We start from the raw sequence: 27,641 nt of genomic DNA on the forward strand, positions 1-27,641 counted from the left end.
GAGACATGTGGGGATGTGATATTCTTGTCGTGTTTTTGGAAATCGGTCCATGTCACAAAATGTTGCATATGGAACCCCTTGTTCGACGATCGAACCGTCCACGACCGATACGCACTATGGATTGGGAAATGCATTAAAAACACATCCAATGTAAAAAAAAAGGTGACCATTTTACGGCTAACATTACCAGGTAGAGCCACTCGAGCCGCTTGATCAAAGCATTCACGTACGCCACGGTTGTGCTTGGCTGAACATTCAAGGTATCTTACAGCATGGATCGATCGTGCTACCGCCAACCCCTTTATATAGACATACATACATCCATGAGTATACCACTATCATCCTTTTTACCTTCATTCTACTACAAACCTCTTCATACAGGATTGGATCTTGTATCCGGGAATTATCACGTAAATCGCACTTTAGAGCAACAAGGATGATTTTCGCTTGGGGTGAATGCTCCATCACTTCTTCCAACCATCGATGAGGAATATTGTCAAGGGAATCTCGATCATCGACCGAGAAACATAAAAGGAAAGCATGCGTATCTTGGTATGACAATGCTCTGAGCCTGTCAAATCCCTCTTGCCCTGCTGTATCCCAAAGTGACAATTCGACCGTTTGCATTGTATCCTCCAATGTCACGTCATGCACATAGTTTTCAAATACGGTAGGCTCATATGCCTTTGGAGAGAAAGAATCGAAAAAAGTGGGATGAGTATGTGTGCTTGTGTTTGTGTGTGTGCGTGTGCCTTGCTCTTTTTCAGGGAGATGACTGCCGCAGCAGCTGAAGGATAATGATAATTTACCTGTGGAAAGTAACCTCGAGTAAAAACGTTCAAGAGTGATGTTTTTCCACAGCCACCATCTCCTACAAGGACAAGTTTGCGACGTGCTGGAAGATGTTGTGAACGACGTGGAATACAAATGCCCATGAATGGAAAAATGGAAAAAGGAGTAGATAGAGAGAGAGAGAGAGTAGAGAGGGTGGTTGTGAGTTGAATGGGAAAGAAAGAGTGATAGGGAGAAAAAGTTGATTACTTTTTTATGCGCCACTGCAACCCGCTCTTTTTATATGCCTGGTTGTTGCCAAGCAAAAAAGAGTCGACCCTGATGGCTATAAAACTGCGCACATGGCACATGATACCACCCCCATCTTTCCAACAAACCCCCCCATACACACACATCAGCAAACATACATACAACTTTTACTTGCGCCTCTATTCTTTTTAGTCATTGTCACCGAAGGCTGAGCAATTTTTGTTGTGCCCTGAATCAATTTGAGTGTTCTTGGGGGCCAAATGATCCCATCGACCCTGATTGCTCGCGCCACTATTGTATAACACTGCTAAGGGTCATCCTTCTTACACTCATCTAGATATGCAATATCGCAAACAGGGTTTGCACGTACATATGCACAAATCCACACGCTTTTATGTATATACACGATCCTCTTTTATTAACCCCCCATACAACGCTGGTAACCATAACAACCATTATAAATAGGTTCGAAACGTAAAAAGTTATCTGGGTGGCGCAAATTGCTCAGGATGAGGTGTGCCACATGTTGTACGAAGAAAAAAGAGAGCGTCGTTGACTTATGCCAAACAATATCGCCTTCACACAGCCACAAATATACATTGCATCGTGCTGCTGCTGCTGCTGCTGTCGGTGGCTTTCCTCCCCATTTAGACATTCAAATCGATTTCATACATGCGTGCGGTTGTTTTTTTCAGTTGTTCTTATTTGTCCTCTTGAATAGCAAGCAATACATGTGTGTAGAATAGTCCAAGATAAAAAGAGGGGGAAAAGAGAGAAAAGGGGGATTTCTCTGTTTCTGTCGTTTATATGAAGAAATTGAGATTGGGAAATGCAAGGCACCATATGACCAGAATGAAGAAAAAAGTACACAGTTGAAAGATCAAAAGCAAAGGAGATAAAAGAGAGAGAAATAAAAGAGAACAAAGGTCCCTTTGTGATGCGTGCGGTGGTTTGATTGTGTGAGAGTTGTGAATATGTGTAAATAAGGCGAGGAGAGCGCGCGTAAATAAATTTTCAGGAGGCCTCCTGCATAACAGTATCCACGGATGCTGCTGCTGCTGCTGTTGGTGCTGTTGTAGTAGTTGTGGTTGGGGTTGCAGTCGTTACAGGTGCGGCTGGTTTGGATCCTCCTTCATCATCACCATCCACAGCCATAGCCTCTGCTTTGATTCCATTACCACCATTGATGCCATTATCACCATCACCAACAGTGCTGCTGCTTTGCTCCTCCTTGTTCTCAACTTGACCATTGGTTCTTGTTCCTTCTGATTGTATTGTTGTTTCATTGTTGTTGTTGAAAGGTGTAGTAGTTTCAACAGCTGTTGCGGACGATTCATTCGCCTGCATGGTATCTTGCTTCTTTGTTTCTTCTTTTGGTTGAGGCTCAGGTGTAGCCGATGCAGTGCCAGTGGTCAAAGTCGACTTGTTGCCATTACTACCATTCTCTGTTCCAGTTGCCTGTTGACGTGCAGCTGCCGATGTAAATGATACTCTCCAACGAGCCATAAGTTGCTTAGCGCGTGCTTGGATGTTGTATTCAACGTCGTCCTCATACACGTATAATCCAGCTGACTTGACAACCTGTCCAATTTTGGTGTCCTATCACAACCACCACCATCAGTATTCAATATCCCAAAAAAACCAGTTCCTGCCATGACTACTTACCCGTAGCAGTTGTGGCGTCATGTTTGATTCTTCTACACTCTTGAGAACCTGGGATATATATGGATATTCATCCTTGGAAATCTCACCCTATCTCATTCCATGAGCATCTCTTTTATCACCTGACATCCTTGTTTTCACCACTTACCGGCTTCTTTTGATAGACCAACTTTTGCAATTTGTGTCGCAATCGATACATTCTCATACGCTCCTTATCATATTCAGCTGCTTCATCCTTTGGCTTTTCAGGCTCACCACTCGTATTGCGTTGAGATGCGGCAGGGCTAACGCGACCTTCTTCCTTATCCGATGAAGAGACAGATTTGCGCTGAAAGAGAGAGAAAGAGAAAAAAGTCAATCAAACATGTTGTTGCATGACACACAACTCCCACGCCCATCACGACCACAAACACGCGTATACGCAGCAACACACACAACCCCCAACTTACCCTTTTCTTTCGACCAGTATCCGTTTCATGAATAGCATCCTTGTCTGATTCTTCCAATTTGCGTGATCGTCTCTTTGCTTTGGCAGGACTCGATTCGACCTCTTCTTCCTCATCCTCATCCTTGGATCGACTCTTTGATCGCTTTGGTGCCGCCTTTTTCTTTCCAGCATTGGCATTCTTGGCAGGCGATGCCTTTGATCGTCCTCTCGTTGTCTTTTTGGTGGTGATGACCTCCTCTTCCTCTTCCTCTTCATCCTCTTCTTCTTCATCATCCTCTTGTTCCTCCTCTTCCAATAATGACGGATCCAAAGCTTGGCGAACCGCATTCTCCAATTCCCTTGTCTTGAACTTTTTCGCCTTCATGTCGCGTTCCACAGCAACAGGATCAAATGGCCTGATCATTTCTGGTCCAAAGAAACCACTATCATCATATCAATGATACTTGTTCCATATTGTTCTATCCCGCCTCGTCAAAGAATACTTACTAGTCTCTTGAGCCAAAAAAGAATACGGTCCATACTGGTTGTTTGGATTTGGTGGACTTTTGCTTCATAACCTTGGCTGGAACTCGCCTCTCATCTTCAATCTAGCAACAATGTCAGGATTAGCAACATGCCCATTGTGTCAAAGAACAAGAGAAAAAAAAACTGCTTGCTTGCTTCCAATGGTTGTTTTGGTCCTCAATGTGCAAACCTCCTTTGACCTTTGTCCCCCTTTCCTTCTCCTGTGATCGTAAGCCATGGCGACAAAGAGAGTGTGGATTCCATTCAAAACAAGTTGATTGCAACGATTCGTAAAAGAAAGTGTGGAGGGGTGGTGGTAGGCGACGAGGAAGGCAAAGAGACGACGACGAAGAAGCATGTGGAAAGCAAGCAAGCATCCTTTTTTTCTCACACGAAAAACACACCCATGAGAAAACTTACTCTGGCTGGCCACCATGGATAACCCTTTAGTTTTGCAAAGACAATAGTTCCAGGAGGATAATCTTCTTGACGCATAATCGATTCGATATGCAATGATTCGACGGATAATAGAGGTTGTGTTGGGTTCGATGCAATAAAAGTGTGGTGTGTGTGGGATATGTGTGTTGGCGCTGAAGGGGTAAAACAAAGCAAAGTGAGTGAGAGAGAGAGAGAGGAAAAAAAAGCCAAACCAAAGAGAAGAGAGAAAGAGTGAGAGAGAAAATATCGGGCTTGAAAACCAGCTCACAAAGGCGGACCTCATTAGCCAATAGGATCATGCATCACTATCCGAACCTAGTCAAGACGCACACACACACATACACACACACCACGCAATGTATGCGAAAGGAAAGAAAAGTTGTCTTGTTGCTAAAAAGTGAATGGCTTTCATTGTTCAATCACGTACCACAATGGGGATAATTGCGTAGAGCATTGAAAGAGAGTGATTGTGCACACATAAGGAATGCACACAAAATACGATAGCGGGGTCCCCTAATTCACCCCCCTTCTTTCATTGACCATAAAGAAGCAATAGGCTGGGTAACCCACACCATCAACCCACCCCCCACACACACCAGCACAAAAGCACACACTCAAGGCCTTTGCACAAATGTGGCAAATGGTACTATCCTAGCCCGCCTCTCCTTCCTCGGCTTCGGTCGGGGTTACCCGACATCATTATTATCGTCATTGCACTTCTTTTGTCTCTTTCTCCCCCCCCCTTTCTATCTATCCCCCAATTCACCCCTTTGATGAATGGATGTGGTTTTTATCTCTCTTTGCCCACACATCATTCTTTACTACATCCAGCATAATTTCAAACAGGTACAAAATGGTTCCATTGTTGCTAAAACTCTTTAAAGTATCGGCGATAAGGATCAGCACGTGGTACCCCATAAGGCATTTTCTGTTCCGGATACTGATCAAAATTAATAGCATCGCCTTGGCCAGAAAGTTGCGGAATATAAGGCGGCGTCACGCGGAGAGCCACGTTCTAAAGTTGATGTTTGTACTTCGTTCAGTTACGTATTCCCCGCTCCCCCTTCTTTCATTGACCATAAAGCAATAGGCTGGGTAACCCACCATCAACCCACCCCCCACACACCAGCACAAAAGCACACACTCAAGGCCTTTGCACAAATGTGGCAAATGTTTTATCTAATACCTCTCCTTCCTCGGCTTCGGTCGGGGTTACCCAATCATTATCGTCATTGCACTTCTTTTGTCTCTTTCTCCCCCCCTTTCTATCTATCCCCCCACCCACCCCTTGATGAATGGATGTGGTTTCTTTATCTCTCTTTGCCCATCATTCTTTTACTACATCCAGCAATTTCAAAACAGGTACAAAATGGTTCCATTGTTGCTAAAACTCTTTAAAGTATCGGCGATAAGGATCAGCATGTGGCACCCCATAAGGCATTTTCTGTTCCGGATACTGATCAAAATTACTAGCATCGCCTTGGCCAGAAAGTTGCGGAATATAAGGCGGCGTCACGCGGAGAGCCAACATGTCTTCAAAGTTGATGTCGCTGAACCCTTTTGAAGATTGCATAAGCGTCCCATTCCTCCCCACCCTTTTTTTTCCACTTACATGGATGATCCATGACATCTCGATACCCTCTTGCCAAATTACCATATCTTCGAGTGAGATCCGTAGTCAACAAGTGCTTGAGCAAATCACGAACGTTGGGATGAAAATGAGAAGGGAACTGTGGTTCAGACGTCAAGATTTTCTCATAGAGCCGGAATTGACTTTCGTCATTAAAGGGTGGGTAGCTATATATAACGTTGAGTAAAGAGGCAATAAAAGAATCAGACCATGATAATGATGATGATACATTACCCCGCCAACATTTCATAAATCAAGACACCCAAGGACCAATAATCAACAGCCTTGCCGTATCCTTTGGATTGAATAACTTCAGGTGCAAGATAATCAGGTGTGCCACACAAGGTCCATGTGACATCCGGCACGCGTTTGGCAAATCCAAAATCTGTCAATCGAATATGGCCCGATGTGTCAATCAGGATATTTTCTGGCTTGAGATCACGGTACACAATCTCATGCGCATGAAGATACCTATAGTAGTAGTAGTAGCAACATCATCCTCTATCAGTTGCCTTCCCTCTATAGAGACGCCCCCCCAACCTTCCACTTACACTATCACAAGGAATACTTCGGCAGCATAAAACTTTGCAACAGCATCTGGAAATCGTTTGGATCGTCTCAAATACGAGAATAGCTCACCGCCTGGAACATAATCCATCACCATGTACAAGTTGACATCATCCTGAAAAGTGCCCCATAGGTTGACAATGAAGGGGTGAGACACTTGCATCAACAAGTTACGCTCGTTCTTGGTGTGTGCCACTTGTTTCAACCGCACAACATCTTCTTTTCGAAGCACCTTGATGGCATAGTAACGTTCATTGTGTTTTGAGTTGACAAGATGCACCCGTCCAAAGGAGCCTGTGCCAAGGGTACGCAATAATCGAAAGTCTTGAAGCTCCAAAGGTCGTTCTTGGATTTGATTCTCGGGTTGTTTCTCGTTCAACAATGGTGGTGGATCTTGTGTAGGAAAATCGGATGAGAATATTGGGGCGTGTGTTGATGCTTCCTCTGGATTAGCTTCTTCGGGGGAATCATGCGATGGCGAATTGTTGCCTTCGGGTACAACAGGCTCTGTGACAGGTGTTAATATCCGGATTTTCATTATACAACATACCACACACTTACGAAAATTAAACTCTTTGTTGGTAGTGGTGGTAGTGGTTGGGGATGTTGTACGGTTGGGTGTGGTGGGTGATGATGATGATCGAGTTGTGGAAGATGACTTTGGTGATAATGTGGGTGACAATACTGTACATAGACGACATGCATCGTACATGTAAATACATAAACGTCATATGTGTTAACCCAATCAATTTTACCTTTGGGTGGTGATTCAGCTATGGAGCGGTTGTGGTTGTTCTTTGATACAGCTTCTTCAGATCCACGAGGTGTTGGAGGCAAGCCTACTGATAAATGCTCATCCTCGGCACTGTGATTACTTTCTTTTCTTGGTGATCGTGGAGATAATGGACGTTTTGCTTTGTCGATCAATTTGTTGAGCATTGTTCGTTGTTTGGAGAATAAAAAAGTGGGTGAGAAACAGGGAAAAAAAGAGCGAGTAGGAAATACCAATCGATATGCAGCATACGCCAAAGTTTCAGAGCTGCTTTTTATGCAAAATGTCACGGTTTCACATTATGGAGGGCAGAATTTCTATTCCTAGCAGCATCAACATGTGTGTTTTACCAACGACGATCACATCAGAAGTTTTGTGTGCACGTATATAGCACTTTATTATTCTTTAGGGTTGTACATTGCCATCATCATGAGAGGCGTTGCTTCATTTGTTTACCGGTGGTGGCCACGGAGCATCCTGATCGCCTATTTTAGGATGTTAGCTACTTGCAGGACAAACATGGCCAACCTCCTTTACCAAGGGTAAGAATAATCAGTCTTTTATTACTTTAGGCTTAGTGCAGCTATCCCAATGCTGTAGAATGACTCGTTGGATCGCAAAATTGAGAGCCAAACTATGTGCATAAACCCCTGCGAGTGGTAAATCCTGGGCCTTTTATGCATTAAAGATATAGCATATGACGTAGCATCCAAAGAATGCCTTGATCAATGATGAAGCAGAACACATTCTATGCGGGTGATGTTGTGATACGGTGGATGGCCTATGTTTTGCCACTGCCTCATTCCGCGGGATCCATCACTTACTGCTTTTGTGTATTTGTTATCAATAACAATGGCGTCTTTGGCTTCAACTTGCAAATCAAAGCTAGATATTAGAGCTTGGCTCTATATTTATGACGACATTCATGGTTGGCAAATCTCATGCTGATAATGTAAATGGACATCATTGGGCAATGCATTCTAAAATTTATGCGAGATGATGATGATGATACTCCAAATCGTATGTTTCCCATCAACACATAGCACACATGGATACGTGATGATCATTAAGATTGATAGGGCATTTGTATTTATAATTGCCATTCAAGATGTATATCTGCTACTACTGCTAAAGCCTCGCTCGAGTCGCCATGATACCAAAGGTTGGCATGTCCAAGGATCAAGTCACCTGACGCGGAGTTGCTTAGGAAACAACGATGATTTCGGTGTGGTGTTGTGCACAAGCTCTCACCTTGTCTCTCTCTCTCGCTCTCTTTTTTTGATCGCGCCATGGCTGATTTCGAAGGAGGATATGGTTGTGCCGTTGGTCTTCTCACCTACGATTGCTTTGATAACATTGAGGAGTTCGTGCAAGAGGCTATTGATTCCGGCCACGATTTTGTCGCAACGCCCATTGTCCATTCAAAATACAGTCGAGTGCTCGAATGCAAAGCAGGGGATAGCTGGCGAGACGCACCTGTCTACGATCGCGGCGATCTTGTCCTTCGAAAAGCACGTAAGAAATAGCATGACCCAACGACCTTGACATCTAAGGATTAAAACACGTGATTATAGAATGGTCTGATGCGGTGGCCGGCAGCTTGTCGGAATGGATCCAATTAGATTCAAAAGATGATGATATCCGTATCAACTCTGAGCTGGTAAGTAGGTGGGTGGACGATAAGGAAACGTGCATGTGTCTGTGTCTTATAAGAAAATGTAGGCTTTCAAGCAAGAAGTTGCATTTGCATGTCATCTTGGTCTCTTTACGGTGATCACACCACGCTTGGTGCCTGGTACAAGTTGTATCAACATGGCTCGTGTTATCAACCATCTTGTCACTGGCATGTCTGTTACACAGGTAAAGTCATGCTAACTTTGTATCTATACATACCACAATCCACTCACCATAGGATGGATTAGATGTGGGTGCATGTATTGATGGATAACCAACATGCGGCATGGAGACAATGGAATCAATTCCGAGGTTTGACTGAGAACAATCCCAAAATTGGAGTGGGTAAGTAAATGAGTGGATTGTATCTATATATATAGGCTAGTGATATTGATTGGTTGTTGTTTTAGTGTTGGAGTTACCTGCCGTTTTGCCCGAGGATGACATGTTGTTGGATGCATGGTTCGCTGAACCTGTCAAAGCCGTCATTGTCCCAAGTGAGATCTTTATCAGCAATCCTAAAGGTTACCCCGTCTTGAGCAAGCGCCATCAATCATTTGTCAAAAAGCTGATGCGTCGTGTAAGCATGTCATCATGACTGTATATTGTGGAATAAGGTGACTCAACATTTTTTATTATAGATGCAACCTCAAATGATTGTCACCGTTCCTACAACTCAAATCCATGCAAGTGCAACACCATCCTCTTATCAAGAATACATCCACTATCTTCATCGCAATTTACCAGCAATGGACCAAGTGGAGGAATTTGCTTCTGGATATCAAGATTACTTACAAGCGCCTTTACAACCCCTGATGGACAATCTTGACAACAACATGTACGAGACCTTTGAAAGAGACCCCATCAAATACCAGGAATATGAAAAGGTAGTAGCAGCTACAAATCAATAGGGGCTTGCTTCATGCTAACGAAGAAGTGGATCTTAGGCTGTGTATCACGCTTTGTTGGATCGTGTTGAACATGGATCGGACTATGTCACGTAAGTACAAGCATTGACTTGGAAAACCCAAATGGGTTCTCATTGTAAGAGTATAGGAAAATCATGGTGGTCGGTGCTGGACGTGGTCCTTTGGTGAATTGCTGCTTGCGTGCTGCTGACAAGGCCGAGCGCAAGGTACAATTGTACGCTCTTGAAAAGAACCCCAATGCATTTGTGACGTAAGGCTTTCTCCTTGATGTAATGCATGCAAATGGATGACTGATGGATCAAACATGTTTAGGTTACAAAATGCCAAAGCCGAAGAATGGCATGACCGTGTCACGTTGATCTTTGCCGATATGCGAAAATGGAAACCGGATACGAAGGTGAGTTGGGTTGATCATACCTCGTAGTCGTTGTAGCTAAGCATCATTACGATAGATTGATATTCTTGTGAGCGAATTGTTGGGATCATTTGGTGATAACGAGCTCTCCCCCGAATGCTTGGATGGTGCACAAAAGTTCCTCAAAGGTAAATTTGATCCATGCGATCATGGCAAAAGAACAAATGGCTCATAGAGTGATATAGATGATGGTATCTCGATCCCTGCCTCCTACACCGCTTATGCTGCACCCATGGCTTCATCCAAGTTATATAACGAGGTAGCTGCTTACAAGGATCTCGTGCATTTTGAGACACCCTATGTTGTTATGTTTCAACAAGTCTGTGAACTTGCCCCTTCCAAAGCCTTATGGACATTTGAGCATCCCAATCTTGTGATCCCCAAGGACCAAGACCCCACCAATAACCTTCACAATGCACGTTACAGCCGAGTGCAATTCACTGTCAGCGACAAAGAGGATATGGTGATGCATGGCATCTCTGGTTATTTCGAAGCAGTATTGTACAAGCATGTCAAGATCTCGATTCATCCAGAGACGCATTCTCCTGGCATGTTCAGCTGGTTCCCTATCTTCTTCCCTATTCGAACACCTATGCAAATTCCCAAGGGATCGACTGTGACATTGGACTTTTGGAGAGTATCGGATGCGAAAAAGGTCTGGTATGAATGGAGCGGTACCGTGGAATCAGATCAAGGCAGCCATACAGCCGTACTACCTATTCACAACGTGGGTGGTCGTTCTTACTGGGTCGGATTATAGAGAAAGAGAGAGAGAGGAATATCATATACGTGTATATATAACATTCATGATGCTGTATTATCATCCTTATAAAAATGACATTCTTGAGTATTATCATTCTTTTGATATGTGATGGGTCATTGTAAAGTACCAATCTCAATTCGGGATTAAGACAAGCTGCAAATTCAAGTTAAAAGAAAGGGGATAAAACCCTTTATTCATCACTGGAAAACAACGACAATTCAAAAACAACTACAATCAATGTGTGATGATGATGACGACAAGAGCTCAAAATGAGGATTGAGAGAGAGAGAAAGAAAGAAAACCACTAGAGGCGGGATCTCAAGGGGTTCTCGACAGTGATGTTCAAGAACATGGTACCTTGATGACGAGCTGGATTGACAGCGATCCATTCACCCTGTTGTTGCTGTTGATGGATGAGCTGCTTGTTCAAAGCTTCAGCGGGATCAATGGCAATCTTCAAGCGAAGGTTACCATGCTCGGAGGAGTAGGCTTGTCCAGCAGGGATGGTGAACCATTGCTTATCCATGCCTTGGTTCAAAAAGACCACGTTGCCTTGCTGTTGGGTGGTTGTTAGGTAGGAGGTAGGACATGTCTCAATGATTTGAATGGGTTGTTGTTGTTGCTGAAGAGGCGACAAGGGGTTCGTTTGGTAAAGGACACGAGTAGCAGTAGCAGCACCCAATGTTGGTTGATCGATCAACATGTCACGATCAAGCACCTTGATGCTTTGACGGAGTTGTTGAAGTTCAGCTTCACCCAAAGCCTTTTCAACCAATACAGCCTTTTCACCACGTTGCTGAAGGAGCTGTTGTTGCTCCAATGGAGATTGCACATAGATCTTGTTGGCATAGGGGTTGCTGTCAAACACCTTGAAGAACACCTGGTTTTGAGTAATGCCACTCTTGGGAGTGATCATGGATGGATCAAGCACCTTGAAAAAGGCAGGGGCATGGCTGATGTTGGGAATCATGCCAGCAGCAGCAGCAGAAGGTACATTGAGGAACTCACTTTGTGGCACCTTGACATAGATGTTGCCATCCACAGTGAGGTTGGTGGTGTCGAGAAGCTTAAAGTAAGCGTTGCCACCCATTGGCCGTTGCATAGGAGACATGTTGTCAAACAAGTTGACATACACGTTATCCATCAAATTTTGGCCAAACACACGCTGACCTTGTTGGCATTGCTGTTGTTGTTGATGGCATTGCTGCTGGCATTGTTGTTGTTGCTGGAATTGCTGTTGGTTCAGCTGTTGTTGTTGTTGGAAATGATGTTGATTCAACTGCTGTTGTTGCTGGAAATGTTGTTGACCCAATTGCTGCTGTTGTTGCGATTGTTGCAAGTGCACATGCGACAAAGGTTGTTGCTGGTAAAGTGCCTGATACTGCTGCAATTCGGCAATATCCTTTTCAATCACCTTGACAAACACCTTGCGATTGTCACCAAAGTTGGGCAAGGGGACCGAGATGGTCTTGTTCCATGCACCACGACGATTCAATTGGTCAGCAACAATGGCAGATTGGATCTCGCTGCTGCTTGTGAACTGAGGTTGTTGCTTCTTGATCACCCAAAGTTCACTAATAAAGATGTGGTTAAAGCATTGTGATATGAAAGGATAGTAACAACTTACACGAAGACATTGCCTTGCTATAAAGAAACAAGCAAAAGGTATGAGCAAAAGATCATTTCATATGCACCATGAGACTTACAGCATCCTTTTGGCCTTCAATGGGACATGCTTCAACAGCTTGCATATACACCTCGACGTCCGATGGGAATGGGTACAAGGATGATGGTTGCTGCAAAAGACCAAGACGACGTTGCTCGTTGACAAGGTTCAAGGAAGGCTCAGTGGAAATGACAAGCATGCCACGGTTGTTGGTGTTGACGTTATAGAAAGGAGTCATTGTTTGATTTGGAAGTTCAATTGCTTGAGAAGATGAGTGAGATAACTCAATCCACACTTCCTTGACGGCCTTCTTTTATACAAGATGGCGACCCACTATCCCCCAACAACCTTTTTGTTTTTTCTTTTTTCCATCCCAACGAAAGCATACGGACCGACAAGCAAAAAGGTGTTATTGAAAGGAAGTCGTTGGGATCATGCAAGATGGGCAGCCTCCAATTTCATGCGGATGGGAACAAAGCCAGATGCTGAATTTGGAACTTCCCGCTCTCTGTTGGTAATTTGGCATATCTCTCCCACACACACGCTCACGCTCACGCATTACACTACACCCAAAAAACTCAAAGCTATGCATGATGCATGCTGCTCATCGTGTTTGTAAATCATGCACCTTGAAAGAGAGAGAGAGAGAGTGCAAATAATGCAACGTGTTACATTGTGTTGGGGGAAAAAAGGATTATTGGGAAATGACAGCAACATGTACATATAGCTCTTGTCGTCGGCTTCTCCCACAAAAGAAAACCACATGAGAGTTGCTGTACTCTTTCGAAAGCCCAAACATTCAACGGCTTTATTTTTTGCATGGAACATCATGAAGACGGGTGGTGGGGTCATATGCTCAAGTCTATTGGAGGCAAGTGAGGAGAGTTTTAGCCACTTTGCTGTTGTGGAATGTTTTGGTTTTGTCGAGACCAACGCGTGAGTGGCTACTTTAGATAGCTCAATGTCTTAACACAAATGGTGTGGTGAAACCGACTAAGTTCATTCAGTTTGTGTTGCCCAAGATTTAGCGTTGTTGCAACAAAATAAGCTGTCTACATAGCAACACATATCCAAGTCGTGGATGTATATGTATCCATGCGTATAACCAAACTACAAGGGGGGTTGGAATATGGCTAAGCCAATGTATTATCATGTGCAAGTCTCTATTCGAAAAACAAGATCAAGCGGGGGTTATATTATAGAGAGGGAGTACAAAGATCGGCAAGTAATTTATCCCACAAAAGGCGCGCGGCCCGGTGGCTGCCGATAAGATTCATCCGTTGTGTATGGGGGAGTGATGAGTGGGTGAGAGGGGGAGCATGGGTTGAATGGTGGAACAAAGAGTGGGATTTTTTTACTGCCTTTTGCTTTCTCAGCGATCTTTTGCTTCCCTTGTTTGGTCGGAAGACTTCTCCTTTGTGCATTCTTTATTCTCCATTTGACTCTTTGTTTATTCAGCATCAAACGACGCTTTCCTTTCCCATTATCCAATCATCATTCTTTCACTCTTATAGAATAACAATCATACACAGAGTATGTATCTTCTTTATTACATCCCAAGTGTGGTAACCCTATCATCTTTATCTGACAAAAGCAAACCCCAACTCTAGACATAAAGTCCAGGGGTGGTTTATTTCCTTCAGACGACAAACGAGCGACTCAAATATACCATCACCTTTTCTTTCGCTCATGATTGATACACGGCAGCGTTTCAACCGCCTTTTTCGTCGAAAGAATGGTGAACAACAACAAAAGCAACAATCAACAGGCGAATTGCGAAGGACCGAATCGACGTCCTCGTACATGCAGAGGCGGCGACACATTTATGTCAATATGGAGTTACCGTCATTCGAGTACGACGAGCAGGGAAATCGCATAAGCGGCCAATATGTCAGCAATCGCATTCGCACAGCCAAATACACTCCTTTGACTTTTATTCCCAAAAACCTCTTTGAGCAGTTTCGTAATGTGGCCAACTTGTACTTTTTATTGCTGGTGGTGTTGCAATGCATTCCCATCTTTGGTGTCACAGAGCCAGCCGTATCAGCACTACCACTCATGGCGATCTTGTTGATCACGGCCATCAAGGATGCGATCGAGGATTACCGACGTAGCCAAAGCGACAGCCGAGTCAACAATGCAAAGACGTTAAAGCTGGCCAACTGGACCAATGTCAATGTGGAAGATACCAGTGGAAGTCGATGGCACGGGTTGCATATCTTTTTCGGCTTCTTTTGCATGTTGGCAGGCGTTGAGAACCGTTATGCACATACGTATCGATTATCCATCACGCGTAAAAAGCCTGTGCAGCAAGCAGCTTTGGATACTGCCAGCACTCGATTATCAAGAACCAGTAGTAGTATACGACGACCCGCATCATCTTATGCAGCTCATAGTGATCAACCCTCGTCATCAGCATCATCACCACCATCCAAGCGACAACAACAACAGCGTTATGGAGACCAACAACATCTTCAGCAACCTGAATCATCATCATCACCTCGACCAGGATCCAGGTTACTAAGCACAGTGCGACAACGATCGGATACGCTACGTTCAGAACTCAGCAGCATGTTCAAACCTCCTACCATCAAACGCAAATCCCGCCAACCTTATCGACCCGGTTCCATTCCTCACTCTGTATTGTATCGTACACCGACCACTGAAACGGGTGTGGAGGATGCTGGTGGTTTGCCAAGACGTAGTACAAGTATGAGACGACGACCTTCGAGTGTCCATCCTGGAGAAGAGGAAGAAAAGTGTGCGGATTTGGCACCAGGTGATCCACCAGCACGCAAATGCAAGGTGTTTTGGCAAGAGGTGCGTTGGGAAGATTTGTCAGCTGGTGATTATGTCATGCTGCGCAACAATGATGATGTCCCTGCCGATATCGTTGTCTTGTCAACATCTGAAACGGACAACATGTGCTTTATTGAAACTCAAAATCTCGATGGCGAGACCAATCTCAAGACGCGTCAAGGATTGACAGCCACAGCCGATTTGCGTACGGTGCATGATTGTGAACGAGCACGTTTTTACATTGAAAGTGAACCTCCTCATGCCAACTTGTATCAGTACAATGCTGCCTTGCGATGGGATATTGATCAACCAGAGGATAATCAAACAACCGTATCGCATCAGAAAACAGAAGCCGTCACCTACAGCAACATTCTTTTGCGTGGTTCGGTGCTTCGTAATACGCAATGGCTCATTGGCGTGGTGGTCTTTACAGGCGTGGAAACAAAGATCATGCTCAATTCAGGCGCTACGCCATCCAAACGTAGCAAGATCCAAAAGGAAACCAATCCTCATGTAAGTAGTAGTAATAATAATAGTCAATGCATGCATTGGTACTAAGATAGTATTTATAGGTCATTGCCAACTTTGTTATTCTTGCCATCATTTGTATTGTAAGCTCAGTCCTCGACAGTGTTTATTTTGGGACCAGTGGATCGATGCCGTTCTTTGATTTCGAGATACGTGGTAACAATGCAAGTTATGATGGTTTCCTGACATTCTGGTAAGTCAATCAAAATCCCTGCATTATTATGCATGTTCGGGCTCCTAACCTTATCCTATAAAAGGGTAACCTTGATCCTGTACCAAAACATTGTGCCGATCTCCTTGTATATTTCGGTTGAAATTGTAAAGACGTTTGCGGTATGTTGCTTTCATGTATACATCAACGTTCATGATGGCTAATATGGAATGGCTTTTGTAGGCATACTTTATTTATGCGGACATTGACATGTACTATGAAAAGACGGATACCCCTTGTATTGCCAAGACATGGAACATTTCTGATGATCTGGGACAAATCGAGTACATCTTCTCCGACAAGACGGGCACCTTGACGCAAAACGTGATGGAGTTTCGTAAATGCACCATTGATGGCGTATCGTATGGCTTGAGTTCTACTGAGACCGATTTGATGCGAGATCAACAGCAACAAGGGGATGAAAAGATGGATTTATCGGATGCTGAGGATGCTGAAGAGAATCGCATGTCGGCCGTTATGAAGGAGATGTTTAAGAAACAACAGCTCTTGTTTGAAAACAAGCACGTGGGCCCCAAACCCACCTTTGGTGACCCCAAGTTTTTCGAAGACCTTGGCAAACAAGATACGCCTCATTCTGTTGCTATGATCCACTTCATGTCAGCCTTGGCATTGTGTCACACCGTCATTGCCGAATGGCCCAGCGAAGAGAATCCCGATTTGATCGATTATCGCGCCACTTCACCTGATGAAGCTGCCCTGGTGGCAACGGCACGTGATCTTGGTTTTAGCTATATTGGTCGTGATGCAAACACCTTGTCCGTTGAAATTATGGGTGAAGTCAAAAACTTTGAATTGCTGGATACGCTCGAATTCAATTCGTCACGCAAACGTATGAGTGTGGTTATCAAGCCCCATGACAGTGATCGTATCATTTTGTTATGCAAAGGTGCCGACTCGGTCATTTATGAACGTCTCTGCGAAGACTTTGGTGATCAAGCCGAACTTGAAAAGTCGCAAAAGCATCTTCAGACCACCACCATGGATCATCTCGAAGCCTATGCTAATGAAGGTATGTTTTGGATTATAAGGAAGACGCGCACGACGACATGGTGACTTATTGTTATTATTTGTAGGTTTACGTACACTGTGTCTTGCGTATCGTTTCATTTCTCAAGAAGAATACAAGATGTGGAATCGAAGATACCAAGAAGCGTGTGCTAGCTTGTACAATCGTGAACAAAAGGTGGATGAAGTGTGTGAAGAAATCGAAGTCAACATGTTGTTGATGGGCGGCACAGCTATTGAGGATCGATTGCAGGATGGTGTTCCTGAAACGATTGCTGAGCTTGCACAATCTGGTATCCGTTTGTGGGTATTGACAGGCGACAAGACCGAGACAGCTATCAACATTGCCTATTCGTGTAACCTCATCACCAACGACATGCAAATGCTGATTTTGAAAGCCGACACGCGTGCTGATACCGAGAAGCAGATCAAAGACGCTTTGGCAGCAGCCTATGATCCCAAGGCGAATCAAAAGCTGGCTTTGGTCATTGATGGTACCACCTTGAAGTATGCCTTGGAGGATGAATATCGTGACATGTTGCTACGTCTCGGCATGAAGTGCAATAGCGTCGTATGCTGTCGTGTCAGCCCCAAGCAAAAGGCTCAGGTGGTGACTTTGGTCAAACGAGGTCTCAAGGTAATGACGCTCGCCATTGGTGATGGTGCCAATGATGTCAGCATGATTCAAGAAGCCAATGTGGGTATTGGTATCTCTGGTGTGGAAGGTCGTCAAGCTGTGATGGCTTCTGATTATGCTATTGCCCAATTCCGATTCCTACGCAAATTGTTGCTGGTACACGGCCGCTGGTCCTATCTACGCACAGCTGAAATGATCATGGGCTTCTTTTACAAGAACATTGTATGGACATTTGTATTGTTTTGGTTCCAAATCTTCTGCCAGTAAGTTATCTTTTTTATACGTGGATGCCCCCAAAAGATGCATTCTCATTTATTATTTGAAAAACATAGGTTTACAGGCTCAATGATCTTTGATTACTCGCTCGTGACATTGTACAACTTGATCTTCACCTCGCTGCCGATCATCTTTTTGGGTATTTGGGATCAAGATCTCTCTGCAAAGATCTCGCTGTGCTATCCAGAATTGTATCGGATGGGTCTACGCAATGACAAGTTCAAGGTGTGGCGTTTTTGGGCAACGATCTTTGATTCGATTTTCCAATCGGCCGTGTGCTTCTTTTTCCCTTACATGCTGCTGATTGCAGGTGCACCTGATAAGGCGGGCTATATTTCGAATGGTGTTTATGAAACAGGCACTGTAATGTCAAGTATCGCAGTGATTGTGGCCAATTTGTTTGTCGGCTTGTCCTTGTATGAGTTCACGTGGATCCAAATCGGCATTATTGCTTTATCCATCTTGGTATACTATGCCTTTGTTGGTATCTATGCCCAGTTCAATACGTTTATCTTTGCTGGTCACGATCGCCTATTTGCTGTTGGATACTATTGGCTTATCCTTATCCTCACGGTCTTTGCCAGTTTCTTGCCACGTGTCACGGCCCTGTATTATTTGCACGTGTATCAACCATACGACAATGATATTGTACGTGAAATCGAGCTTGTTCTAAAGAATGGCAGATATGAACGACGCGAATCTCTAAGTGCTGGAAGAGAAACTGGATTACCTCCCAACCATGTCAAGCAAGAGCAACAACAATCACAACAACCGAATAGCAGCAACAACACATGATCCTTTTAACCCGCTTTTCTTACTATCTTACCATCATCCTTATTCCTTTTCCTTCCCTCCCCCTCCTCCTTCCCTCATGTAATTGTATCTCGTGTAACTTTTTCCTTCGTATTCACAACACCAAGTAGTATTAATAACTTGTTCTTGACGTTCAACTGTACTACTCGCTCCATGTACAATATAATGACTTTTTGCCATCTAATATGACATCTTAAATTTGCGCATGTAATCCCGTTTTGGAATCCGGAGCTGCATTACAACACTTCTCTCTCTCTCTCTTTCGAATTCATCTTTTATTCTTTGAGCCTATCTCCTACAGCAACAACAACAACAACAACAACAACTGTGCTGTAAAGCAACGCGTTCATAAAACTCGTCATTGGTGTGCATGAAGGCCATCGATCCTGCCAATGTGCTGCCTTGCGAAATCCTTGCAGCCATCTTTATTCAGTTGACACAGCGTGAATGCCTTGAGTGCATGGCCGTTTCTCGACATTGGTATTCCACTTTACCTTCATGCGTGCATGGTGTTTTCTCTTCTATGGTGCTACGAGGAAGACATGATTACACACACAACAACACGTTTCGGCAATGTCTTGGATCTCACGTGCGAAAGGTGACCATTGAATCATGCAACAACTCGGATATCCTCTTTGGTATCACAACCATCCTGGAGACATATGGCTGTCGACAGCTTGAATCATTAGGTATGCATATGCAAGTATATCCTGCAAGCACTATCATACAAACACGTCATGTTAGAACTCTTGAGATGTAGTGTGGATGCAAGGATCTTATCTTTTATCCAATCGATTTCCACTCAATTGCAGCATTTGTTGTTGACCGACTGCTACCTTTGGTGTGATTCCTTCACATTCATACGATACATGATCTCAATATGCCCAACAAGCTTAGTCTCTCTCTCAGTGGATCGAGGCAGACAACAATTCAGCATACCAGCGACCACCACCACATCCACCATTACTCCTACTACTACAACTACAACAACTACAACTATCACCACTATCACTAACAGTGCTATTGAAACACTACATCTCAGCGACGTGTACAGTTTGCCCGAACTCTTTGCTATCCTCGACCATTGCCCAAAGTTGACCCAGCTAAGCGTTGACACCACGCATCAATTCCATCCAGCCATATTGCCTTATTGTTCACGATTAACACATTTCCGATGGTGTATGGGAGCGCGACCATGGATTCATTCTTCTTCTTCAATGCAACAACAAGATGATGATGCGCCAAAGGAGAAATCATTGTATGGATTGGATATTGAAGCGAAGGATTTGGAATTATTCATGCAGCGATCATTTCAGCATTTACGTTTCCTGGGTCTTCACAGCGTACGCTATCTTGGGCAACGTGCCATGTTATTGAGGATATTGGAGCAAGCACAACCAACACTGAATCATGCCTACCTTGGTCTCAATCCATCAACGGCAGAGGGTGGTGTTCTTAATGCCCTCCATCGTTTACATTGCCTACAATCATTGCACATGACATTGGAGTTGAATGAACCATGGCACGATCGTATCTTGCCCTTGCTGCATGGTATCCAGGACATTGCCCATGCTTCTTCGCACACGATGGAGTCAATTGCATTGGATGTACCGTTTCCTATTCTCAAGGATCTAGACGACAAGGCAGATGTACTCGTATCCATGGGATTGATTCCTTTCCTCAAAAAAGTGCGTATGGATGTATCCAATGTGCAAGAGACAAGTTTACTCGCATTCCTTGAACGTGCCGACGAGTTGCGTGATTTAACGATTGAATCAGTCAAGCCGATCTTTTCATATCGCTTATTATCAGCCATTGCGTCCGCCATGCCTCATTTACGTCATTTCAAAATATCGTATTGTCCACAAATTGAAGCGGCTGGGATTCGACGGTTAGCAGACCATCATCATCACCACAACCAACAAGGCTTATCATTGACATTTGTATGCTGCCAATTTGACGATAACGGTGCATGTGTCCAATACGCCAAGGAGAAGCTAGGAAAAGCAAACGTGATTTACACGCTGGATGAGGATGATGATTACGTATTCGGTGCCTATCCGAACATTCAGCCCCCTGATCCATAGTAGTCTAAGGATGATCACCTTTAAAAATAAATTGTCTTCGAATGTACATTTGGTCCCCACAAGTGGATTTCAGTATGGGCTCTACTTTGTGCTTTTGGGTAGCTGTAGCTGATTCTAAACATGAACACGTCTCTATGTCACCATATCGTTGATCAATTGTAAACTTAAGGGCAACATCATCCAAAAAGTAGATTTCATTCATGCCGACAACAATGACGTCGTAGCACAATTTCTGCAACACAACGCACAGACCTTTGAATATGCACGCTTGGGCCTTCACGTTCTCGTGCAACGTATCCTCTTTTTCAATAGTGACAGTGAAGGGTTACAATAAAACAAATGTGCCAATGTTATACGTGTCGAAACTCTTTTTATTTACATTTTTAAATGAGAGAGAGGAAAAAAGGGTTTAAGCAATAAGCGGATTTTTTTGTCACGTAAATCATGTTTGAAAGATTACTACACTCTTTACCATCCAAAACCACCAGGCTTTGCAGGAGGAGCACCCCATCCATCACCAGCAGGTTGAGCAGGAGCAGCACCCCATCCATCATCAGCAGCAGCAGGTGCAGGTTGAGCAGGTTGAGCAGGTTGAGCAGGTTGAGCAGGTTGAGCAGGTGCAGGAGGTTGTTGTTGTTGTGGAGGTGGTGTAGCAGCAGCTGGTGGCGTTTGTGCAGCAGGAGCTGGAGATCCCCATCCATTGTTTACAGGTGGTTGTTGAGGAGTAGGTGCAGCTGGTTCACCCCATCCACCACTAGCAGGTTGTTGAGCAGCTGGTTGCTTAGGAGCAGGTTCACCCCATCCACCATTAGCAGTAGCAGGTTGTTGAGCAGGCGATTGTTGTTGTTGTTGTTGAGGTTCACCCCATCCACCAGCAGCTTGAGGAGCAGGTGAGGGTTGCTTTTGAGGTTCACCCCATCCACCAGCAGCAGTAGCAGCAGGTGCAGCAGGTTGTTGAGCAGCTGGTTCACCCCATCCACCACTAGCAGCAGGAGATGATTGTTGTTGTTGTGGTTCACCCCATCCACCAGCAGCAGCAGCAGGTGCAGCAGGTTGTTGTTGAGCAGCAGGTGTAGGTTCACCCCATCCACCACTAGCAGCAGGTGTAGCTTGAGCAGGAGCAGCAGGTGCAGGCTCACCCCATCCACCAGCAGCAGGTTGAGCAGGAGATGATTGTTGTTGTTGTTGAGGTTCACCCCATCCACCAGCAGCAGCAGCAGGTGCTTCTTGAGGAGCAGCAGCAGGTTCACCCCATCCACCACCAGTAGCTGGTGCAACATTGTTACCAGAATCCCATCCAGCAGAAGCAGCGTTGGCATCCCAACCGCCACCAGTAGCACCATTGTTACCAGAATCCCATCCAGCAGAAGCAGCGTTGGCATCCCATCCAGCACCGGTACCAGCATCAGCAGTAGAGGCACCATAATCACCAGAGGCACCATAGCCATAATCATCACCGCCACCTTCACGTTGAGCACCACACTTGAAGCATTCGGTACGACGAGCATAGTTGACAACGCCACAACTATATAAATACATTGATAAGTATCCACCAATGGTCATGTTGTATAATAAGATTGATACTTACGTGCAATCCCAATCGCCATCACGACGTTCACGGCTACCACCACCACTGCTTGGGTTGGGGTTAGGAGTGTTACACTTGAAGCATTCAGTGCGACGAGCATAGTTGTTGATGCCACAGCTATATAAACGTGTTAATTTCATATACCAATTATTCACAATGGATCCACAATAATTACCTTGGGCAGTTCCAGTCACCCTCACGAGCAGGAGCACCACCAGCACTATCACCATAGCCATCACCACCAGCTGGAGCACCAGGAGGAGCACCGAAACCAGGACGTTCCATAGGAACATATTCTTGACCAGCATAGCTTGGTGCAGGGACATCTTCTTCAGGAAGATCTTCTTCCCAAGTACTAAACACATGATCATGTGAGTCTCTTTTGAATCATCCCTTTTTTTTTGCCTCATTCAAAGATATGTACATGTCTTCAGGAATATACATTTGCAAGAATTCGGGGATCTCTTGCTTGCATTCCTTCAAAAGCTTAGCAAGTTCAGGAGCCAAGTGGGAGGTGCGCTCGTTGTAGAACGAGGTGGCAAGACCAGAGCGACCGACACGAGCAGTTCTAAAAAGGTGCGTGTGTGTTGGTAAAACGATAGCATTCCATTTGTACTCTTTTACTTTACCTGCCAATACGATGAATGTATTCATCCATGCTCTCGGGCATATCGTAGTTGATAACGTGCATGACATTGCGAATATCAATACCACGGGCAGCAACAGCAGTAGCAACGAGAATAGGGCAACGACCATGCTTGAAAGCAATCAAAGCATCTTCTCTTTCCATTTGGGTACGGTCACCATGAATGGAAGTGGATGGGAAACCACGCTCATACAAGTATTGATCCAAACTATAGTGTGTGTGTTAATTTCAATGACCCACATTGGCAATGGCCATGATAATAAGAATACTTGCCTGTCAGCACTACGCTTGGTTTCAACAAAGATAAGGGTTCTGCTAGGAGGTTGGGAGTTCAAAAGGGTACGAAGTTCTTCACGCTTGTTCTCTTCTTCCACGTAGAGCATCTAAAAAAGTAATTCCGATACACACACACACACATGAGTACGCCCCTTTTTGTATCACCCTTGTAATCGCCCATTTACCTTTTGAGTGATGGAAGAAGTGGTACCACCCACACGGCCAACCTTCAAGAAAAGATAATCGGGCTGCAAGAAATCACGAGCCAACTTGCGGATAGCACGAGGGAAAGTGGCACTGTACATGAGAGTTTGGCGCTCAGGGTTGAGACCTCTCTTTTCAACAATGGCACGAATGACAGCTTCGAAACCCATATCCAACATGCGATCAGCTTCATCAAGAACGAGGTAACGAACACGCTTGAGAGAAATCTTGCCACGCTCAATGAAATCCATCAAACGACCAGGAGAAGCAGCCAAAATGTCACAACCTCTCTCAAGTTGACGAATTTGAGAAAGAGTATCGGCACCACCATAAACGGCACTAATGGTAACATAGTAAAAAACATGAGCATACCATTCTTGACACGTACTTGATCACACACTTACCAAGGTCTCAACATGCTTCTGTAAGTGAACTAGTAACGAAACGAATAAAATGAGTATCAGTGGATGGGGAATTGTTGTTGTATTTACCTTTCTGCATTCATCGAAAATTTGAGAACACAATTCACGAGTAGGGGCAATGATGACAACCAAAGGTTCAGCCTTGAAGCTGCGGTATTCGAAAGGAGCAGGGCGAGGTTGAGCAAGTTCCTTGGCACGACCAAAGAGACCAGAAAGGGTGGGAATAAGGAAAGCAGCCGTTTTACCAGAACCTAGTAGCAAGGTGATTAATACACCATATCAATATCCCAATTGTTGAACTCACCAGTTTGAGCACAAGCCATCAAATCCTTTCCATTGGTGACGATAGGAATAGACATGGTCTAATGATAATCATCATCATGATCAATCAATCAATTCCGTTACTGCAATTGGAGTGGGAAACTTACTTGCACAGGGGTAGGTTGAGTATAGCGAGCGAGACGAATGTTTTCCTTCATGACAGGATGCAAATTGGCAGAGTCAAACTATACATGGAGATATGAGTCAACATCTGTATAGGCATACTTGATTGACAACAACAACAACTTACGTCCTTGACAGGAGCAGGAGCTTCACCACGTTCAATGTTGATAGGAATGTTGGCGTACTTTGAGAAATCCAAAGGAGTGTGTTGTTCAGTAGGATCAAAGCCGAAAAGTTCAGCTTCCAATTTTTCATCACGTGGAGCCATGCCATCTTCACCAACAGCATTTTCATTAAACTCATAACGAGCACGGTTGGAAGCCCAATTGTAAGCACGTTCAGGACGATCTTCTGGTGGAGGAAGACCCATGCCTTCGGGACGAGCAGCTCCGCACTTGAAGCATTCGGTACGGGTACCAAAGTTGCTGATGTTACACCTACAAACACGCGTGAACAACGCGTCAGTCAAATCTTGTTTTTGCTTTTCCACAAACAAAAGGAGGAGAGGTAGAGGTATACATACGAAGGACAATCCCAATCTCCAGGACGAGGTTCACGCTTAGGAGGACCCATACCTTCAGGACGGGGTTCATTGCATTTGAAACATTCTTGACGACTGGCAAAGTTGTTCACACCACAGCTATAGATGAATGTGTTAATAACATGATAAAATATGTGTATATAGTTTTTACCTTGGGCAATCCCAATCACCAGGACGAGGTTCACGTTTGGGTGGGCCCATACCTTCTGGACGAGGAGCACTGCACTTGAAGCAAGCATCACGACTGGCAAAGTTGTTCACACCACAGCTACACGAGAAAAGGGAAAAGAACACGCGCGTGTGTGTAAGACTTTAAACTTTTTCCGAACAAAAGGGAGGGAGAGAGAGAGAGAGATGAAACACATTCATGATGTCAAATCACAAACGTCATCAATCAATCAAAATCCTTTGATAACACTTACTCTGGGCAATCCCAATCACCAGGGCGTGGAGTACGTGCAGGCTTGCTGTCATAGTCGCCACTATCGCCATAGTCGCCGCCATTGCCATAATCACCAGCACCATAGTCATTGGAAGCACCATAGTCATTGGAAGAAGCAGCGAAATCACCACCACCAAAGTTGCCGGATGCAAATGGGTTGTCTTGACCACCAGCAGAGGCATCACCAGAGCCACCCCAGGGCGTGCTGCCGCCACCATCCCATGGAGTGCTGTTACCGCCATCCCATTGGCCGCCACCACTGCCACCACCGGCGCCCCAGCTATCGCCACCGTTTGCGTTATTGCCTGAATCCCACGACATGATTGACTCTTTTCTCGAATGCGAAAGGAGGAGGAGGAGAAGAAGAAAAAGTGAGAAACAAGGAAAAGAGTATGGTTGATTGATTGACACGAACCCGCTGAAATTTTGATTGGCAACACAGTGACTTATCCTCCCACACTTGCCGTGCAGCGTCGTACTGATTTGACAGGTTCGACATGCCTATCATCACCATTACTACTACTACTGCTAGCTCGCATGGATTGGCGTTTATTATTGTAATGCACATGTTCTATACAATGAAATCTATTAAAAAAAAAGTTGATGCAGGGATTAAGAAGAAAAAGGAGCATGCACGCGTATGTACATGTTTGAAAATGGAGGGAGAGGTGAGGAATTAAAAAAGTACATACATGATCATTATCTACTACTACTACGTGTTGGAAACGGGATTTTCTGCAATGACACCCATATCATGAGCACGACGCTTAAGGTAGGTATACATCTTGTATTGGAGGTCATTGAGCGGAGAATCTTGTTGATCATTCGACAAACCAGAGCACGACAAGTCTGACAAGTAGGATTGCACACCAACTATTAAATGAAGCAGGGCATCTTGTTGATAATCATAGGCGCTTTGTTGTTCTCCTTGATGCTGTGCTTCTTGCTCCTCAAAGTTATCATACATCTCATCATCATCACCTCCTCCATGATTGAGTATTTGGTCGTAGAATGCATATGGATCATCATCTTCTCCGTAGTAGTAGTCATCCATATTGTTGTTGGCAACATTGGGATCCATAAAATAGATGCCGCCGCTATGGTCTTCCTCATTCAATTGCTGTTGATCATTCTCGTAATAGGTTGTGGTTTCTTTCAAGGGGGACGACGACATTAAAAGTAAGAGGTAAAGATGCTGGTAGAAAATGGTGGATAAAGAACCAAGAAATGACACCCTTTTAAAATGGATGATGATGGCATGTTGTGACACCACTCATCATCCATCACGTTGTGCCCCCAAAGCAGCATAAAGACGTTATCCGATTTGTTCCTTCTCCACATCACTCCTCGTGCTGGTTGCTCCGACTCAGCAAGTGATCCTTTTACCACTTACTTACGCACGGGTTGCCCTGCTTTTGCTTCATGGAGTAGTAGAGGTGCACCTTATTTAGCACTCCTCAATGGTGAAGTAGTAGATAGGATCATGATGTTTTAGAAACCTAATAGTAATAGCAGTAATAGGATGATCATAGATTGCAGTATAGCAGCAGCAGTGGATGTTATATGATCACATCCTCCGACTCTACGTGTGCATCTACAATATGAAAGGGGTGCATGATGAGCGGTGTTCTTGCAATGATATAAGGTCATAAAACAAGATGTGCAGTTGACTACCCAACACGATTTTCCATTACAGTTGGTGATTAAGAAATCGCTCATAACACTATCAAATTTCGGGGCCCTTAAGGCAAACATGATCGTGGATGCAAAAGTTGGTGATTCTGCTTCCTAAACATCAGCTGAACACTTCGCCAACATTATACATATCTTTACGTATGAAGGAGTTAATTGGCCAAGGTGCATGCATGTCATTGTGAATGAACTTGCTTAGAGAATTGAACAATGAATGTAAATCCAATAATGAGTGCTGTAACTCCTTCTTTTGCCCCATTGATCTAAGCAATTCGAGGTATTCTTAGGATCTAGATCATTGTCGAGTATGAGAGCATAAGAAACAAAGAATGGATCCCTAACCACAGGCTCTCAATGGCTGTTACAGAAATCCATGCTTCTATTTTCTACCAACAAGGCCAATACCTGCATATTCCAGTACTACTCAAATTGATCCATGACTGAAAGTTGGTTTGCATGTGTGTGGATAATGAAACGTATCATTGTATTCAAGTATAAGG

At 44.4% G+C, this 27,641-nt stretch overlaps 9 protein-coding genes across 9 annotated transcripts; 3 read left to right on the forward strand and 6 right to left on the reverse strand.

The window, feature by feature from the left end:
* Positions 1-52: 52 nt before the first annotated feature.
* On the reverse strand, positions 53-935 carry O0I10_002793 (uncharacterized protein; the record flags this gene model as incomplete). Its single annotated transcript, XM_058482873.1, has 4 exons — positions 53-114; positions 188-299; positions 370-684; positions 810-935. The coding sequence occupies 4 exons, from the start codon at positions 933-935 to the stop codon at positions 53-55; spliced, it is 615 nt and encodes a 204-aa protein (XP_058346440.1).
* A 1,120-nt stretch (positions 936-2,055) lies between these two features.
* Positions 2,056-4,150, reverse strand: O0I10_002794 (uncharacterized protein; the record flags this gene model as incomplete). The annotated part of the gene is made up of 6 exons (XM_058482874.1): positions 2,056-2,640; positions 2,707-2,793; positions 2,852-3,031; positions 3,153-3,573; positions 3,638-3,738; positions 4,076-4,150. 6 exons carry the CDS (start codon positions 4,148-4,150, stop codon positions 2,056-2,058), a joined length of 1,449 nt encoding a protein of 482 aa, XP_058346441.1.
* Positions 4,151-5,477: 1,327 nt separating this feature from the next.
* Positions 5,478-7,229, reverse strand: O0I10_002796 (uncharacterized protein; the record flags this gene model as incomplete). The annotated part of the gene is made up of 6 exons (XM_058482875.1): positions 5,478-5,650; positions 5,706-5,890; positions 5,958-6,194; positions 6,275-6,797; positions 6,852-6,974; positions 7,046-7,229. 6 exons carry the CDS (start codon positions 7,227-7,229, stop codon positions 5,478-5,480), a joined length of 1,425 nt encoding a protein of 474 aa, XP_058346442.1.
* Positions 7,230-8,351: 1,122 nt separating this feature from the next.
* On the forward strand, positions 8,352-10,840 carry O0I10_002797 (uncharacterized protein; the record flags this gene model as incomplete). Its single annotated transcript, XM_058482876.1, has 11 exons — positions 8,352-8,577; positions 8,637-8,722; positions 8,785-8,922; positions 8,985-9,081; positions 9,147-9,316; positions 9,378-9,623; positions 9,684-9,736; positions 9,793-9,915; positions 9,978-10,062; positions 10,118-10,208; positions 10,266-10,840. The coding sequence occupies 11 exons, from the start codon at positions 8,352-8,354 to the stop codon at positions 10,838-10,840; spliced, it is 1,890 nt and encodes a 629-aa protein (XP_058346443.1).
* Positions 10,841-11,147: 307 nt separating this feature from the next.
* On the reverse strand, positions 11,148-12,747 carry O0I10_002798 (uncharacterized protein; the record flags this gene model as incomplete). The annotated part of the gene is made up of 3 exons (XM_058482877.1): positions 11,148-12,417; positions 12,471-12,487; positions 12,550-12,747. 3 exons carry the CDS (start codon positions 12,745-12,747, stop codon positions 11,148-11,150), a joined length of 1,485 nt encoding a protein of 494 aa, XP_058346444.1.
* A 1,451-nt stretch (positions 12,748-14,198) lies between these two features.
* Positions 14,199-18,781, forward strand: O0I10_002799 (uncharacterized protein; the record flags this gene model as incomplete). The annotated part of the gene is made up of 6 exons (XM_058482878.1): positions 14,199-15,821; positions 15,881-16,029; positions 16,094-16,169; positions 16,231-17,077; positions 17,142-17,973; positions 18,043-18,781. 6 exons carry the CDS (start codon positions 14,199-14,201, stop codon positions 18,779-18,781), a joined length of 4,266 nt encoding a protein of 1,421 aa, XP_058346445.1.
* Positions 18,782-19,169: 388 nt separating this feature from the next.
* Positions 19,170-20,886, forward strand: O0I10_002800 (uncharacterized protein; the record flags this gene model as incomplete). Its single annotated transcript, XM_058482879.1, has 2 exons — positions 19,170-19,488; positions 19,544-20,886. The coding sequence occupies 2 exons, from the start codon at positions 19,170-19,172 to the stop codon at positions 20,884-20,886; spliced, it is 1,662 nt and encodes a 553-aa protein (XP_058346446.1).
* Positions 20,887-21,354: 468 nt separating this feature from the next.
* Positions 21,355-25,770, reverse strand: O0I10_002801 (uncharacterized protein; the record flags this gene model as incomplete). The annotated part of the gene is made up of 15 exons (XM_058482880.1): positions 21,355-22,411; positions 22,475-22,591; positions 22,650-22,829; positions 22,899-23,042; positions 23,104-23,328; positions 23,394-23,503; positions 23,582-23,939; positions 24,005-24,033; positions 24,092-24,273; positions 24,327-24,384; positions 24,451-24,528; positions 24,594-24,903; positions 24,990-25,106; positions 25,159-25,275; positions 25,430-25,770. 15 exons carry the CDS (start codon positions 25,768-25,770, stop codon positions 21,355-21,357), a joined length of 3,423 nt encoding a protein of 1,140 aa, XP_058346447.1.
* A 391-nt stretch (positions 25,771-26,161) lies between these two features.
* Positions 26,162-26,623, reverse strand: O0I10_002802 (uncharacterized protein; the record flags this gene model as incomplete). The annotated part of the gene is made up of 1 exon (XM_058482881.1): positions 26,162-26,623. One exon carries the CDS (start codon positions 26,621-26,623, stop codon positions 26,162-26,164), a length of 462 nt encoding a protein of 153 aa, XP_058346448.1.
* Positions 26,624-27,641: the final 1,018 nt, after the last annotated feature.

The sequence above is a fragment of the Lichtheimia ornata genome, assembly GCF_029851405.1.
Source record: "Lichtheimia ornata isolate CBS 291.66 chromosome Unknown scaffold00008, whole genome shotgun sequence".
Taxonomy (NCBI): Eukaryota; Fungi; Mucoromycota; class Mucoromycetes; order Mucorales; family Lichtheimiaceae; genus Lichtheimia; species Lichtheimia ornata.